The sequence below is a fragment of the Bactrocera dorsalis genome, unplaced genomic scaffold (genome assembly GCF_023373825.1).
Source record: "Bactrocera dorsalis isolate Fly_Bdor unplaced genomic scaffold, ASM2337382v1 BdCtg016, whole genome shotgun sequence".
Classification (NCBI taxonomy): domain Eukaryota; kingdom Metazoa; phylum Arthropoda; class Insecta; order Diptera; family Tephritidae; genus Bactrocera; species Bactrocera dorsalis.
Genome location: NW_026038067.1, coordinates 60,769 through 78,137, shown reverse-complemented (window position 1 = coordinate 78,137; position 17,369 = coordinate 60,769). Strand labels below are relative to the sequence as shown.

General features: G+C 34.0%; 3 protein-coding genes across 9 annotated transcripts; 1 reads left to right on the top strand and 2 right to left on the bottom strand.

Moving 5' to 3' along the window:
- The first annotated feature begins 532 nt into the window (after window positions 1-532).
- LOC105232561 (methionine aminopeptidase 1) lies at window positions 533-2,675 on the top strand. Its single transcript, XM_011214276.4, has 5 exons — window positions 533-736; window positions 826-1,299; window positions 1,366-1,972; window positions 2,029-2,168; window positions 2,235-2,675. The coding sequence occupies exons 2-5, from the start codon at window positions 1,146-1,148 to the stop codon at window positions 2,465-2,467; spliced, it is 1,134 nt and encodes a 377-aa protein (XP_011212578.1). The 5' UTR covers window positions 533-736; window positions 826-1,145; the 3' UTR covers window positions 2,468-2,675.
- Window positions 2,624-3,013, bottom strand: LOC105232562 (DNA-directed RNA polymerases I, II, and III subunit RPABC5). The gene is made up of 2 exons (XM_049461253.1): window positions 2,902-3,013; window positions 2,624-2,846 (listed from the first exon to the last, which is right to left on the bottom strand). Exons 1-2 carry the CDS (start codon window positions 2,994-2,996, stop codon window positions 2,738-2,740), a joined length of 204 nt encoding a protein of 67 aa, XP_049317210.1. The 5' UTR covers window positions 2,997-3,013; the 3' UTR covers window positions 2,624-2,737.
- LOC105232560 (choline transporter-like 2) lies at window positions 2,624-15,052 on the bottom strand. Of its 7 annotated transcripts, none has more exons than XM_011214270.4 (4): window positions 14,784-15,052; window positions 3,072-7,049; window positions 2,902-3,019; window positions 2,624-2,846 (listed from the first exon to the last, which is right to left on the bottom strand). In XM_011214270.4, exon 2 carries the CDS (start codon window positions 7,001-7,003, stop codon window positions 4,592-4,594), a length of 2,412 nt encoding a protein of 803 aa, XP_011212572.1. In that variant the 5' UTR covers window positions 7,004-7,049; window positions 14,784-15,052; the 3' UTR covers window positions 2,624-2,846; window positions 2,902-3,019; window positions 3,072-4,591. The 7 variants fall into 7 exon arrangements, with proteins under 7 accessions (XP_011212572.1, XP_011212573.1, XP_029408813.1 ...); XM_011214271.4 differs by lacking the exon at window positions 14,784-15,052 and adding an exon at window positions 13,363-13,772; XM_029552953.2 differs by lacking the exon at window positions 14,784-15,052 and adding an exon at window positions 13,463-13,772.
- Between the last annotated feature and the right edge of the window lie 2,317 nt (window positions 15,053-17,369).

Genomic DNA, 17,369 nt, shown 5'->3' with positions numbered 1-17,369 from the left:
ACATATATATAAAACGGCTTTGAAATTAAAGTTTAATTAGAATTCTAATCAGGAGGCAAATCGCTCAAAGTTTTGAAATTTGTTTAGATAAAATTATGTATTTTGCTGCATGGCTTACACTTGGATTGATATTCTGCAGTGAAGAGTGATCCCAAACTCTCTCTAAGTCGTAAAGAGCAAACTTCTTTTTATATAAATAGAATGTTTTTATTAGTTGCCGCATTTAAATTGTATTCATTTAAGATGAAAATCCACACTGAAATTTTTGCAGGGAATTCAAATATTAATAGGTCCTAGCTTTCCATACATACATTTTTTTTTCTCAAATTTCAAAAAGTGGGACCCAAAAGAAACACACAATTTTCGTTTCCAATAGGAGATTTTATAAATGTATAAGAATATAATCAAGTATTTCTAACCCTATCCTTTATCAATTGGTTTACTTCCTTAAAATTTGATGATGTACATATGTACATATAAATATGTATTTTATTTAAATGGCAATATAACAACCCCGCAAATCAAAGCTACCGAAACTCCAATACATTCAAAGAATTAGCGCAGAAAAACAGCATATATACATACCCACTAAGCTTTTGCGTAACCGAGGAATAAACGATCAACCGTTCACAAGAGTTGCGATTAGAATTTAGTTGAGTTTTAAGAAACTTCAACAGAAATCTCCATGCGCTGCCCTGTTGAGTATTTAGCCGATAAGTAGTTTGCAGGGAATTAAGTAAGTGATCTTAACTAATAATTTTAAATTTTAAAAACTTTCCTATTTACCCACAGTAACCCTAAAATATTTTTTTTTATCTCAAAAAGGTAATCATTAATGGATAATGGAAAAATATCACTTTGCTATCAATATGGACCAGTCATTTTTGATGTCATCAATTTATATGTACGACAGCGTTTGAATTTTGGAACGTGAATTTCATTTTCATCAAAGTTAGCATCCACGCAGAGTTGATTCCACAATATAATGCATTTTCTATCCAAGACCACCACTATTTACTTTTGACATTTGTGCCCACTGTCAAATATCAACCTCAATAGGAATTTGGTTTGCTACAACAAAAACTTATTAGTTAGATTGGTTAAGTTCGCAAGGTAGTTTTTACACAACTAAATAGCGCTATACAATGGCTCATAAATGTGAAACGTTAGATTGTGGCAAAGAAGCTACCCTGCAATGTCCAACGTGTTTGAAGTTGGGCATACCAGGATCCTATTTTTGTTCGCAAGTTTGTTTTAAAGGATTCTGGAAGGAGCATAAAGTTATCCATGCTCTGGCCGGTAAATATACTAAATTTCATTACGACCAATATTTCATTAATTTGACGGGAAATTATAAAATTTTAGAAGGCGCAGCAAAACCAAAGGTAGATAACACTGAAGCTGGTTACAATCCCTGGCCACATTACCGTTTTACTGGTAAGTTACGCCCATATCCGCAGACATCTAAACGCAACGTGCCCGAGAATATAGAGCGGCCCGACTATGCAGATCATCCATCTGGTCGGGCTGCATCGGAAGAAGCCATGCGAGGAAACACTTCAATTAAAGTACTGGATGACGATGAAATTGAAGCAATGCGCGTAGCTAGTAGGCTTGGTCGCGAATGTTTGGATGAGGCAGGAAAAGCTGTAGAAGTCGGAGTAACCACGGACGAGTTAGATCGACTCGTACATGAGGCCGCAATTGAACGCGATTGTTATCCATCACCACTGAACTATTACAATTTTCCTAAGTCTTGTTGTACCTCAGTTAATGAGGTAATTTGTCATGGAATACCTGATTTGCGTCCATTACAAGATGGTGATATTTGCAACATTGATGTTACCGTCTACCATCACGGGTTTCATGGTGATCTTAACGAAACCTTCTTTGTTGGTAATGTTTCCGAAAAACACAAGAAGTTAGTACGAGTCACGTATGAATCGTTATGCAAAGCCATCGAATTGGTGAGGTACAAATGCAAACAAATTATTTTTAACAGTACTTAAAACTATGTTTTTATATCAGGCCTGGCGTAAAATATAGGGAAATCGGCAACGTAATACAAAAACATGTGGCGCCCCATGGTTTCAGCGTTGTGAAGAGCTACTGTGGCCATGGTATCCATCGGCTATTCCATACCGCTCCTAATGTACCACACTATGCCAGTATGTTAAACAAACGTATTTTTCTGCACCAAGATGTAACTATCTTATGATCATATATTATTTCAGAGAACTCTGCTGTTGGTGTTATGAAAGCTGGGCATTGCTTTACAATTGAACCAATGATATCAGAAGGCGTATCGAAAAATGAACAATGGCCCGATAACTGGACTGCCGTGACTGGAGATGGGCTTTATTCTGCACAATTTGAACAAACTCTATTGGTAACAGATAATGGTTGTGAAATTTTAACGCGTCGTCGAGAACACAATGGTCAACCATGGTTCATGGATAAAATATAGATGATAAGAAACCATCAAGCATCAACAGTAAATGCCAATACAAAATGCTGACGAAGACACTACCACGAAAGACACTCCTTCGATATTGAGTTCAAGTGTCATGCACTACTTCTATGCCTTTCTCGTTCGTTAAAAGTCTTTAATTTTAAAATAGCGTTTTTACAAATTGATAAGACATATATATTTAATAAATCGTTGCTAAAAGCTATACATATTTTATTCTAATTCAAAAAGGTAAGATGTGAAAAAATGTGCTCCATCCAAACAAATCTACTTTTCCAAAGGCGCATAATTCAATAATTTTTCAATTAAGTCAACATGTCCCAATAACATACGTCTGCAACAATATCGTTTGAGACCGAGAGCATCCAAAGCATCACTAGAAATAATATATTTTGAGATCACAAATTTCCAATTACTTTCACCGCACTTACCCTTCCGTGTATTCGGCTTGTAAAAGTCCTAAATACGACTCCCACTTGTTACCAATTACTTTACCACATGTGAAGCAACGAATTGGAATAATCATGTTTACCTTTTGTTTTAATTACACTAAAAACAAAGATATAAAATATAGGTTTTTCCAAATTTATATCAAACCAACCTTTACAATGTTTTCTATTCTCAAGAAAATTAGCAAAATCAACATGCCAGTTCCACCAGTAACAATAAAAATTTACCCATTCACAATAGTTTGTAGAATTTTAAAGAACTTGGTACCCACCAGATGGTTGTACGAGTATTTGGTATTCATATAGAATCGGATATTAAAATTATTCAATCGTTAATTATGTACAATACTATTATATTTATTTTTTACAAATACATACGTGTTATATTTTACTCACATGGCTCTTTTCGCAGAGAAGCTTTCTTAATTCAATTCCTTAATTTTTATTTATTAAGTACACAAAAATTACATTGTCTTCTGGTTTATTTTTTATGAATTCAGAACATAATAAATATCTTGTGCGAAATTAGTACATAAAGTAAATACGTTAAAAAGTATATGATTATTCATGTACATGTGTGTTAATTACTTATTTAACCTGTAATAAGCAAAATTTTCAGACTTCTTTAGTTTACACTCTCTACTCAGTCTAGTCAATAAGTAAGTAGTGATTTCAGTATATTCATTTGAAATTGTTGAGCAAAAATTTTGAAGAAATGCGATTGCACGCAACGTTTTAATTTCTTTTAATTAATTTCCAAGGTTAATGCGTTTAATAATTTCCGGAACGTATTCATTAATATGAACAAAATAAATCAAGAAAACTTTACCTCTACACCTTTTCGCCTTTTATATGTATACATATGTATGCACATGCATATGTGTAGAAATGTATCGTTTATTTACTTTCATAAAAAATATAATATAAATAAGGTGATTTGTAAATGTTTAATCTTATATGTAACAATAAGTTCGCTTTAATAAATATTTTGGCATACATAGATGGATTGTAAATGTATATATTTCAATAAATCACTATGAGCAAAATCGCATAAAAAATCACTTGAATCAAGCACCCAGGAACGATGGTAGGTAAGACTACCACGTTTAATTAAACTTACTCATTATTGTTTTTCATTCTGTCTTTTTTCTTATAATATTATAAAAGAAAATATTTTTGTTTGTAACTATTTGTAACGTTATTATGTAGGTGTACCAGGTAAATATATGGTATCTATATACATATGTATATAAAGTGTGTACATTAAATTTCATATTGCATTTTTTCTTAACTTATTATTTTAAGTATGAATAATGGTTTATAATTATTTGAAACGAAATTATTGATGTATGTGTATGTGTCTATATACTTAAAGCACAACATTATATTTCTTATTGCATTTTTTCTTAACAAATTCTTTTGAGTATATATGTATATATATATATTTATGTAATTAGATTATATTGCCATTGGTATTCACACAACCTTTTTCCAGTTTTTCAAAAACTTTCCATCTTTTATGTCCACTGACACGAATATTAACAAAGCCGGTATATTTATAAAAATATATATAATATTCATAAAATGTCTACGCTATAGATTTGTCCACTAACCAATAGTATGGTGGTCAACTTCAAGCTCCTTTGTGCACTCCTATTGTAAAGGTTGTTTCTTAACTACTACTCATTGGACGTGGTAACTGGTTTCTTTTGCCTAATATTCGCCTTAACTGTTTCGACATATAGAAAGGCTTTTCTGCCGAGCCATCATTGCGTTCACAGTCCTCCAGAAAACACAGGAAGAGCGTATCCACCGCCATAGAGTAGACGCCAAAAAAGACGGTTGTCATAATAAAAGCCGCTAACACAACAATCGTTACTGGCACCGCATTATAATGCAGTTGTATTAAATGTGGACTACGTACCACAAAGAAGTAGGTACCAACGCCAGCAGCAGCCGTTAATAATACTTTCGATAAAAAGAACAAGAAATCAGTGACTTTATCAACGGCAATTACTCTCAAAAAGTTACGCATAATCAAATTGAAAGCATCTTTGGCGCTTGTACAAAAATTCTTGCCGTGTATAGCACACATGATGTACGCATTGCGGTTCAGAAATCGTAAGAAAGTTTCAAGTAACCAAAAAAAGCATTTCATGCAGCACAGTATGGCTCGCGTTACAGAATTGTCGTACTTCTTCAGTTTAGAATCGATATATTCCAAAGCCAAGCGTATCATGCGACACACAGCAAGAATTAACGAGCCAAACGCCAAAGTGCCGAGATGATAGAAGATGGTTTGACGGAAAGCCCGCCCTAGTGTAAAGAATGGCACCTCCCGCTTCCTAAAGGTCCAGTACCAAGTAGCGAAAGTAAGTGCCAATACCATATCACTAAAGGCCGCAATAAAGAATGTCAACCAAAAGAAACCGAACACATTGTAACATATGGACCATGTCACAAACGGCGGATGCTCAATTTCAGCGAAGCTACAAGAGGTTTGTCTACAAGGGATGTGCTGATCGATATTAGTGAAGCAGTTCTGTTCAAAAATTTTAGGGTCACAATGTCCTCCTACTTTATATTCGCTTGCCGCACCTATACATTCACAAATCTCGCTTGAAACACCTGTAGCGCTGTTAGGGTCCAATTGACGTATCATACGGAAAGATGGGTTACCAATTGTGCCTAGATAAAGACCAACTGCAACCGCAAAACTAACAGCCAAAATAAAAAGGATCCACGAAAAGATTGGGAAAAACACAGTTGATATAATGCTTGACACCGCTTTACTACCTTCCTTTGTCAACGCAATCGCTATGTTGATGCGCGTACGTAGAATAATTACCATGAGTAGAATAATTACAAAACTGATGCTTAAAAATATGCTTAAATACAGCCAAGTGTTAGCGTCTTGAAATATATTCTTTACCGCTGCCTCCAAGTTAATCGAATGGTTGGGTACAGATGCGGTTTCGTGCCAAAAACGATACTGCTTAACGCTGTAATAAATTCCAAAGCCAAGTCCGACCAAAACACCTAGAATAGATAACCACAAAATCGGGGCAGCGAACCATCGCATTAAGGCGATCAGAATCAAAGAAGCAACCAAAGTGCACATTAAAGCCATCAGAACAATTAACCATGAGTTCATAATATCTTCCACTATCTCTTCCCCAAGCTGTTGTGCATCATGTGTTCCATTGTAGAAGTGTGCAACCATATTACCTACCAACTTGGCCAGGCGCGTGTCAGCTTGACGTACCTTTTGCTTGATAGTTTCGGCTTGCTCAGTACGACGACGGCATTGTATCATGGGTTCTTCAGCGAGCTGTTGCTTCGATTTATCACTAGATTCAGGTATTGTTGTCAAGGCGAGCGCTTCCAATCTCATTTCCAACAAATTTGAGTTATCACCCAATAACGTATCGAAAAGTTTTCCTGTTTCACCAACCACCCAGCTAGCATTTTGTGACTCATTTACCTCGCGTCTATTACGAGGCAATAGGAAGGAGGGTATTAGTTCACACAACTCAGGAGAAAGCTCCCACATACAACGATTCAAAAATGGGGCACTCTTCATATATCCACGCGCACATCGTTCTTGGTCAATGGCTGCTTGCATGTTGTCTAAGGTTCGAAGATTGTCTTTGTCTACATCACTCAGACATATCAAACGCTTCCTTAATTCAGCAAGTGGGAGATTATTCTTCATTCTATCCCAGATAAAAGTCTGTGTGGGACAGCTTTCTACACATACTTGTTGTGTCGGGCAGCCCGTAAGAGGTACAACTGGATCGATGCATTTTCCCAAATCGAAAAAAAATAAATACTTTTTGTCCAATACCGATGAATCGATTCCGCATTTACGATTGAATGAGTCCGTTGGCACAACCAATTTATTGAGATCTCCATTGCGCACTGCATATTGTGCAATAAAACCCCATCCGCCTAAAAATAGGATAAAAATCAGCAGACACGGTACATCTGTGCAACTTCGATTTCGCCATTCTGGTCCGCGGAAATTCCTATCATACGGCATCGGCTTACCATACTTTGCAATCAATTCGCGATCTTCGGCCATGTCACTAGTTGAGAGAAGAAAAAAGGTACAGCTGTCCCTGGAAGAACTGAAAAGAGAAAAAACTCAACTTATTTGTAATTTTGCAAGCATAACTTTCAATTGCATTTAATAAAGTATTTATTCTGGTCAAATAGACTAATTACTTGAGGGTTATGTGACAGTAGCAGTGGTACGAAAATAACTCAATAACGATAACATAATCCACGACGCTTCACTTGTTTACCGGCTAAAAGTAACACGCACTTACTCATAGTTATACAACATATATGTATATATTTATTTGTAGACATTGGGACAAAAAGCACCCAGAAATTGTAAATAAATTCCCCGGGTAAATGATATTTCCAGATCGTTGAATACATGCCTCGCTCTAGACGAGCTTCGACCTCTTCAACTGATCATTCATACATTTTTACAATTGTTTAAGAAATAGTTGTTGGATTACATACAAAAATGTGTTTCCGCAATTACAAATTTGTTAAGACACTATATGAAACCCCTGCTTGAAAATCGTCAGGCAAGCCTTAGAGAGATGGCAAGAGAGCGTGGTTATTTTGGATATTAAACGCGTTCTTGCTCGACTTGTCCCGATAAAGCTGTTTTTTTTTTCAAAAAGAGTACGATTCTGAACGAATTTCTAACCAAAACCGTAATAAATAGCAGTGATCAACTACCGTATTCATCAGATTTGGCACCGTGTGGTGTTTTCTTGTTTCCCAAACTGAAATTGCCGCTCTATGGATCCCGTTTTCAATCAACCGAAGAGATAAAACGAAATTCGCTGAAGGTCATCCCAAAAAGTGCTTATAAAAAGTCGTTGGCATGTATGTATGTATGTATTACATCTGGTGAGGATTACTTTGAAGGCAGCAAAATAAATATTGATGATTAATTAATTATTTTGCGTTTTATGTACAATTTTTGGGTACTTTTTTGTCACAATATATGTCCCCAAATATTCAAATTTTACATATGACTGAAAACAATGTAAAAGAGTGCATTATTTCTAAACCAAAAATCATTTCCTATGACCGCTCACAGGCTTTGGGTTTGTTTCAACTTGCTAGAAAAGGAGTTTTAATTACACCATTCCATAAGTTAACAGTCGTGGTGTAGTGGTTAGGGATGGACAACACCTCTACATAAAACTTCTTTACGGTTATCATCAAAAAGTTTTTCTAAAGTGCTCGCTCCTCGGCAATATCAAATTTCCAAAAGTATTTATGAAGACGATAAAATATAAGCTGTGGTGTTTTGTTGTGGTTAGCAGAGTGTTTTTACATTCTCGTAAAATTTTGTTACAGAATATACTAGTTTTGTTGACCTAATTGTTGCTTGTAATACGTAACACTAATCGAGATATATATACAACTACAGGGTAGGCCATTTAAAGTTGACCCATCTGGCAACGCTGTAACTTTTAACAGCGCTGACAAATCGGCTAATGTCATACCGCGCTAGAAGCGTCATTCGAAGACAATTTATACCATGGAACAGTACACTCCAAAAGAACGCGCTGAAATTGTTCAGCTTTATATTCAAAATATGGCTGAAAACGAACTTGACTTTTGGCGAAAACTCATCATGTCAGACGAGGCACATTTCTCGTTGAATGGAGGCGTAAACAAGCAAAATTGCCGATTTTATGCCACCGAAAATCCTCAATTAATTGAAGAACAGCCTCTTTACGACCAAAAAGTAACAGTTTGGTGCGGTGTTTGCGCGAATATGATCATCGGACCGTATTTTTTCGAAGACGATGATGGAGCCACGACAACAGTCAATGGTGAGCGTTATCGAGCCATGATAACGGATTTTGTGATACCCATTATTCGCGAAAATGACATGGATAACTTCTGGTTTCAACAGGACGGGGCTACATGCCATACAGCTCGACCAACAATCAATTTATTGCGACCATTTTTCCCCGGGCGATTGATATCGAAAAATGGTGATGTTGACTGGCCACCGAGATCACCAGATTTGACGCCACCAGACTTTTATTTGTGGGGTTATTTGAAATCCAAGGTATACGCTAATAAGCCAAAGACCTTAGCTCAACTGAAAGCCAACATTCGACGTGAAACAGCCGCCATATCATCCGAAACATTGGCCAAAGTCATGGAAAATGTCGAAAAAAGAGTGCATTTAGCTGTCAAAGCTAAAGGTGCCCATTTACGCGATCTAATTTTTAAATATTAGCTGAAACAAATCCCCTTGGACCAAAATAAATTATTTTTGAAATGAACAAAAAACATTGTTTTCTTTTGTTCTTTTTTTTTAGAAACAAATGGGTCAACTTTAAATGGCCTACCCTGTATATATTTATATTGAATTCTGGGTGAGTGTATGTCCAAACCGCACCATAGTTAAATCGTAAGATTTTGTAATGAAACTTTGTATACATGTTCCTTGGTATTATTCATAAAATTAAATTTAAAATTGAACTAACTTGATTAGCTTTGCGAATTTTCTAAGTTAAAAATTATTTTTAATCCCAAAATTACAAATATAATTTATATTCCAAAATTTTGCGTCTAACCGCCTACCTTTAGGTGAAATCGTATATCCCAGTAACTGCTGGGCCAACGAAATTTTGACGAATTGCACTTTGTTTTACTACAGTGTCAAAATTGGTTAGAGTATATAAATCGAGAGTCAATGACGTTAAGGAAATAAAACTTTATACAAATCTCACGTCTAAAAATTAATCGAAATTGAATCATAAAACAAAAGTATATCTTCCTTATAACAGTGTTTCTTTGTATCTAAAATACCAAAGTTAAGAGTTTCAAACTTCCGGTTGGCTTTATATCACACATCGGTCAATATGTTGATATCTTTACAATATTTACTGAATTATCCCATAATGATATGGACACGACGCAAAATTTAGTAATGAAAATTAAAAATTTAGTAATGGAAATTAAAAATTAATAAAATACCAAATTATTGTAAACCTTTTAGACTTTCGTCATTGAATAAGTTAAGCAGTCGATGTAGAATCATACGTAGAAGTTAATTTCATTTTATATTTGCTTCAATTACGCTATTTATTTGAAAATGATTTAAATACCGATAATATTATTTTTTTTTAAGAATAACACAGAATTATAAGAATTTTTCAGAGGCATGTGAACTTGCAAATACTTGTATATCGGCTTACTTAATTTAGAATAGTCCTCTACTTTCACAATCGCATCACACATTAAAGGAATCAACTAAAATTTTGGCGACACGTTCACCTTAAAATTTACAGGTATACCATACAATACTTATACACATATATGGAATCTATGAGAAAATGTGCTAGCACTGTTACTACGAGTAATGTATCACATTAGGTATTTTTATATTGCCTTGACTCCAAAACTATAAATATGCATGTGTGGATGTGTACATATCGGTATTGAATTTTTCTGAAATACTTCAACTTATTTAAGTAGTCATCAAAAATTATGAAGGAAAGCAGTTGCAAGGTGTTGATTTTGAGGAAAATTAATTCGAAGTTGCAAAAATTTGTATTAAAGCTGAATATAGTAATTTGAACATTTAAAAAAATATATTTTTTTTTATGATGTGCGTTTTCTAAAGCAGCGGATCATTAAATATTACGGTAAGGAACTTACAACCGCCAAACAAACAAACCATATATACATATAACTATGTAAATATGAAATTTACTACTAGTAAGTGACAATATTAAAATATCGCATCCATTGGTCGATAGACCATGTGTATATTAAACTCAAGCGCATGAACAATCAGAGCTTAGAAAAATTTTACAGTATCATCTCACATTGTTTTTAGGACATTTCTGTATAAAATCAACCATAACGAAGAGCCTCATATTAAATATGCGGGTGCTCGAAAATGTAAGTGCGATTTCACCATGATTCACTTATGATAGCTTAAAGTTTGTCTGTATTTTTGAATTGCTCACCACAAGAAAATTGAAATGATGATTTTTATACATAAATATTAATTAAAGACTTTTTATGACATTATTGAGTTAAATAATCTTATATGAATTTACTTTTATTTTTTTGTTTTCCAGTGCGTTTGATCTGTTCCAGTGATCGCGTTCAACTGTGTTCAAGTAGAGAATGTAAAACGTTCTCTGGTTCAAGCAAGCACGATCAGTTGATACGACCAATCCATGCCACATACCAAACATACATACTCTACATACTGTATGTATGTATGTTTACGCTTGAACACACCCAGCAGGTACATTCAGATTAAGTTAAGCAAACTTTTAACTTTAAGCTGTAATAAGTTTTCGAAATTCATGATATTATACTAAAGCCAAAAGTATTTTCTCATTAGTTATCCTCTAACTCTAACGATTTATTTTTGTTCGGTTTATACTGTACATACATATATATGAACGTTAAATATATTTTTTCGGACATTCGATATTTGTTTTAATTTTACTCATAAATAACATGCTCCCTAGGGTATGTTAGCACATATGTTTACAAATACATAAATAAAGGGTGCGTGGTCAGAGGCATATAATCAGAGTAAGTACATGTACTTGAAATTAATGAAAACACACCGAATACTCTGCCAAATGGCCATGCAAATGTTTTTGCACTTCGTACACATTTCAGCGTACAATATGTAGATCATTACTGACTGTGGGATGGTGTGGGATTGTTCAAATCACTCATTTTTTCTGTGACTTTTGTTTTCAATAAAAACTCTAAACCTTAAAAAACACCCTTTACAACAAATGCTCATGTGCATTTTTATTTAAGGGAGTGACATTTATCTCCAGAGGTTTAAGAGAATGATTAAATTACTTTAATCGGTAATACACTCATGAACAATAAAGTACACCAACACCCACATATGTGTATGTATGTATATTATACTTTACCATTTTGTTAAGTAGGTTGGTTTTTATATTTCGGGATTTGGCAACCATGGTTTTTCAATCTGGCAACTGACAACTTCATCGTAAAGTTTGACATTTTCGATATTACACAAAACGTTTTGACATACAGATGCTACCTGTGTTTACAGTTACTTGAAATACTCATCTCGGCCAAATGGAATTAAATCGCGAACTCCTTCGCGCGGCTATATATTTCACAACTTTCAACGTCGATTATCTAAGCAACAGTGCATCGATGAACTTAATTCATTTTTTGGCGAAGAAGCTTTATCAAACACCAGTGTTTATCGATGGTATAGTGAAATCAATTGAGGTCACAGGTCACTCCAAGAGGAATTTCGTGAAGGTCATCCCCAATCTATTGTTGTTCCGGAAACTACTGATGTTGTGCTGTGTCGATCGCTCAAAAATATGCTCATGTCGACTGGTCGGGAGAAGTGTTAAAAAATACGACAGCGGTGCTTCAAAACACGTCTATGAAATCGCGACAGATGATAAAACGTCGATTTCCGTGAATGAGCCCGAAAGTAAACAGCAATCAACTGTATGGGTGTTACAGGATGAGCCGAAGCCAACAAAAGTTGTTCCGAAGCACTTCCAAGCAAACGGTTGCCTGTTTTTTGGGACAACTGGACATACATATCTAAATCATACCGCTAGAACAATGCAGAACAGTAAATTTTTAATGTTACACAATCATTTGTTTGCCAGTTATCTTTCAAGAAATTACGAAAACCATCGACTGAAACAATTTCATTCTTGAAAACTCGAACTTTCAATTTTATGAGTCGTCCGAATGACTTCTTTTTCTTTCCATACCTGAAGAGGCGGATGAAGCATTCAGGATTAATGTTTTGGAAATACTTTTATCAGAACAGAACTTAATCGATTTCGATGATTAAAATTTGTTTTTGTTGTCTACTCCCGAAATGTAAAAGGCAACCTACGTAGTAAAAATAAGTTTATAAAGAAATGAGTCAATTTAAATATTGAGTAAACAAGACAACCTCATTCCAATGAACTGGTGCATGATTGTCTGAGGTTCATTATCAGCAAGTAGTCTCCATTGTTCCACCAGAAAACATGCGAAAATTGATTTTGGATATTGTGATTGCGAACGGAAGATACGGACTACATGCACGCACATATAGTACATACATATATGTATAGGAAAGAATATATTATCTTTTGTAAATTAAAAGTATAATAATTAAAGTCTTCAACTTTTCCTGATTGATAATAGAAAACATATACATACATACATACGTGTACACTTATACTAAAACATCTTTTAATTGGGGGTTTCCGTATCAAGCGTTTGTACATGTGACTGAGAAAGAGCGTGGATGGTCAAACTTTCTTTTGAAAGCGGTGTTGGATGCACGATTCCCTAAGCAAAGCTTCAGATAGCAGATAATATATAGCAAATAGCTTGATTGTCAAACAAATACCCTACCAAACGATGGCGAAACGAAATTTATTTTGTTCATTCCATTTCCAAAATTTAAAACTAATATAATAACTTCCACTGTTCACTTTTTATTTTTAGTGCTCACGTAAATACTTGAAACCTCGTTTATTTTTCACACAAGTAGCTTTTCTGATCCACTCAACTGAGCGCTCCGCGAATAACTGACCAGTTTCACTTTTGTTAAACCAATCCCAACTTCTCTTTGTTCGGCTTTATTGTTGTAATTGACGTTTAAACTCTACAGTTGAATAGAAGTTTATGCGTATATCTTTCTCCTAATTTCAGAGCTATGTACATATTGCTCACGTGAATGTAATTGTACAATAACAAAAACTGTCTAAAAAGCCTTCATTCCCTTAGAATTGTCTTTGTTACTCTGTTTTATTAAATAAATTCCACATATGTATATTATAATGCGGGTTTCCGAATATGAACAATAATAGCTGTAAATTTTTAATAACAACAAAGAAATAAATCGCCACTGCGAGAGTAAAATAAAAGGCACACACCTGCTATTCTCCTACATACTTATAAGTATATTTATATTTCTGCATTCGCCATTGTCGCTACGCTTCGCCTTACCATATAGTCCTTTGCTACTCATTCCGGACAGGGAATGACAACTTCCTTTGTTCTGAGGAAACAGTACATATAATGTAATTGTTGTTGTATGCGCAGGTGTCCTCTTATCATGTACAATACTTTATTTTGAAATGTTTTATTTAAGAGTATTTTTGCTAATTACTCTTTCTTGATAAAATACATACATACATATGTATAACATAGTATGTATCTCGCTCTGAAGATAAGCATAGCTACATGCAGAATCATATTCAACCTCAAGGTCAACCGGAAATTCGAAACTCCTTATCATAAACGTACCCAAGTAAACTAGTCGTTGAGAAGATTTGGCAATTTCGATAATTTTTAGATTTGAGAAGGCTTATTTTAAAAGCACTATTTTTGCAATTAAGGAAAATTAGCATATTTATTATTTTAAATAAAACACAAAACACACGAACTGTTCAAACCATCCTGTATTATGAATTCTCTACATAGTATGTACATATGTTTGTACATATGAATATTTGACAAATCTTAATTTTTTATTTGTTTTTTCCATAATTAATGATATCATTTTTTATAAATGAAGTATGAAATACCATAATACCTAATTATCATACATCACTTCTAGAGCATACAATCAGTGTGCTCTATCTTTTATGTAAGTATGTAAAAATTGAATTACTGTGTGCATTTTCACTGCTTGCTTTAGAAACCGTGCGCACCCAATGGTGGCGACGAAAAATTGACAGTCACAGAATTTATCCCCAATATGACAAAAATTCGTTCACTAATTTTAATATCTTAAAATATACATATGTAACAATGAACCTGTAACTTACCTGGCAGCTCAGCAGTTAAACAAGTAATAGTAAATTACACAACGTGTCTGAGTAGAAAATTGTTGAATTCATATGAAAGACATTCAGGCCAAGTCCAAAAATTGTTAAAATTTACAAAAATTTTAAATTTTAAATTTTGAGTATATTTTACAAAATTTTCACGCTCAGACTCAAAACTATTTTAATTTCCATTATCACCACAAACACAATACATTCTTTGCAGGTACTTCGATTAGTGTTGTCTTTCAATATTTTTAACTAAGTAAATAGAAAACACACAACACAACACAACAGCTGAGTAAAAGTGTTGCTTACGCCCAGATACAAAGTTTAAGTTACATATACATACATACATCGCACAGGTATATACCAGCCTTAGGTTGTCTTACTGTGTCCCCAAATTAAAGAATTACATAAAAGCATATAAATATGAAAATTATAAATTCATTAAATTAAATTATAACATCAAATTAAATAAAATTTCTAAATTGTTATAAAAAATGCAACACTTTTGTAAGGCGCCACCTAGATGTCAGTTTGGTAAATTTAACCCTCAGAAAGTGATGGGAGTCGTTAGACCTTAATTTGCACACTACACACATCAACAGATTTCCGATAGTAAATAATGTAATAACGAGAGTTAAGGGATTTCATCTACACATTCTTTTCTCATTTATATACAGTGTAATTCCCCATTACGAACAGTCCTCATAGCCGTACTTCTCCCATAATTGGACAAATTTCATAAACACAACATTTCCATTAATATTTTCAAACAAAATCAATTCCTATTACTGGACAAAAAAACGCTCCTATGACCGCACATGAATACTATTTTTGTAATATTTCGTTCAAGTTATCTCTAATAAACGGACATGAAATTTGTTAAAGAAATTGCGTACAATTCATAGGTCCCGCTTTTCTCCAATTCTTATTAATTGTAGATGTTTTGAGACAATTTTTTAAGAACAATACGTAAAATGATCACATCAAACAAATTGTCCCGCGCTAATGCAATCTGACTCAACGGAAACTGATTCATTCATTGCCATCCATTCACCCCTGGCTGACATTGAATCGCATTTATTAGATCAGTTGAAATATAGTCCTGAGTTGCAGCTTTTGACTCTAAGGATATATTTAAACACGTCTTTGTCTAGCCCCATATATGGACAACACTCTTAGCTGGCCAAAAATAGTGCGACGGTGGTTGTCCGGTTATGAGGAACTTTACTGTATTGGGTGTGTTGAGAGTTGAAATAATTCTTCCTGTTAAAAGAACTGCATTGAGATCTGTTTAGGCTTCAATTAATAATAAATAAAATAAAAATTACATTTCATGAGTATCGGGATTCGAACGAAAATGCACTTTAGTCACTGTTTTATTATTTTTCTTTGATCATTAAGATTTTGTTCACGCAAGGCACATAAATTGAAGTTTATTGCTTATTTTATTAGGCGTTTTTTTCATATAATTCAACAGTTTGACACGCCTTGAAAAAAAGTGCGCCTAAAACTATGCAGCTAAAAGTATGATCTATCCGTACTGTCATTTTAGTAGCAATTTTACTAAAACTTATCCTTAAAGAAAGTGAAGACACCACTTGTGGCTAAGTAATAAATATGGTTTAAAAAAACACGTTATTAAAACACTTCAAAGTTTAAAATAATTCCTAATATAAACTCGAAAATATGTACGCGCATTATTCCGAGGGGGATGCTTTCTGCCATATTTTTCGTATATCGAGCATACGAGGAAAAAAAAGTGGAGGTGTGTCTTTGGCAAATAGTATTTTCAAGATAGCAGTGCAAAACTCGTACAACCATTATGAAAACAATTTTATATTCAAGACATTTTTACATTGTAAAACTGCTAAGAATAGAATTTATAGAAAATAATTAATAAGCAAATTAACTACATACTATACATGTACATACATACATATGTACATATATATAGAGTAATGTGATCTTGATAACATGAATAAATTAGTCAATATGAAAAGCTTGCTCAAAAATGGCGTTCACGTTGCCCAGATTGCGCTATTTACAATTTGTTTACTTTAAAAAAGGTGAACGTGACACAAATCATCGAGAAGACACCACGTGCGCATACGATGTACATGTTGTGCGTATCGTATATACTGATGTGTGCGTGGAATGACTGGTAAGCCTCCTATGCACAGTCATGAACCATGAACATTTTTTGGCACAATCTCACAATTGAATTTATGAACATGTATCTATGTATGTATACGTAAACACATAGTACATATGTAAGCATATAAAAACAAATAAATTATAAAAATCTCATCGATAATACTATACAAAATATCTACATATCGTCACCTAAAGTGCAAAACAAGTAGTTAGTTAGCTAGTGAGTCCCTGAACGAATTGAGTTTCCCAAAACAATGAATAATATCACATATGTACATATGTACAAGACTACAGTAATGTGCGATAAAATTAAGTCGCTCGAAAATCAATTAAAATCAAATCAAATTTGCTAGTGGCAATTGACTCTATTTGCGGACATTTCATACAAAAACGGAAATAAATAACGTTTTGCTTAGGAGTAGTAAA

Coding starts and splice junctions, on each gene's coding strand:
- LOC105232561 (XM_011214276.4), top strand. CDS start 1,146: ATGGCTCATAAATGTGAAACGTTAGATTGTGGCAAAGAAGCTACCCTG. Junction 1,300..1,365: donor AGTTATCCATGCTCTGGCCG/GTAAATATACTA, acceptor ATAAAATTTTAG/AAGGCGCAGCAAAACCAAAG. Junction 2,169..2,234: donor TAATGTACCACACTATGCCA/GTATGTTAAACA, acceptor ATATTATTTCAG/AGAACTCTGCTGTTGGTGTT.
- LOC105232562 (XM_049461253.1), bottom strand. CDS start 2,996: ATGATTATTCCAATTCGTTGCTTCACATGTGGTAAAGTAATTGGTAAC. Junction 2,847..2,901: donor CAAGCCGAATACACGGAAGG/GTAAGTGCGGTG, acceptor TATTATTTCTAG/TGATGCTTTGGATGCTCTCG.
- LOC105232560 (XM_011214270.4), bottom strand. CDS start 7,003: ATGGCCGAAGATCGCGAATTGATTGCAAAGTATGGTAAGCCGATGCCG.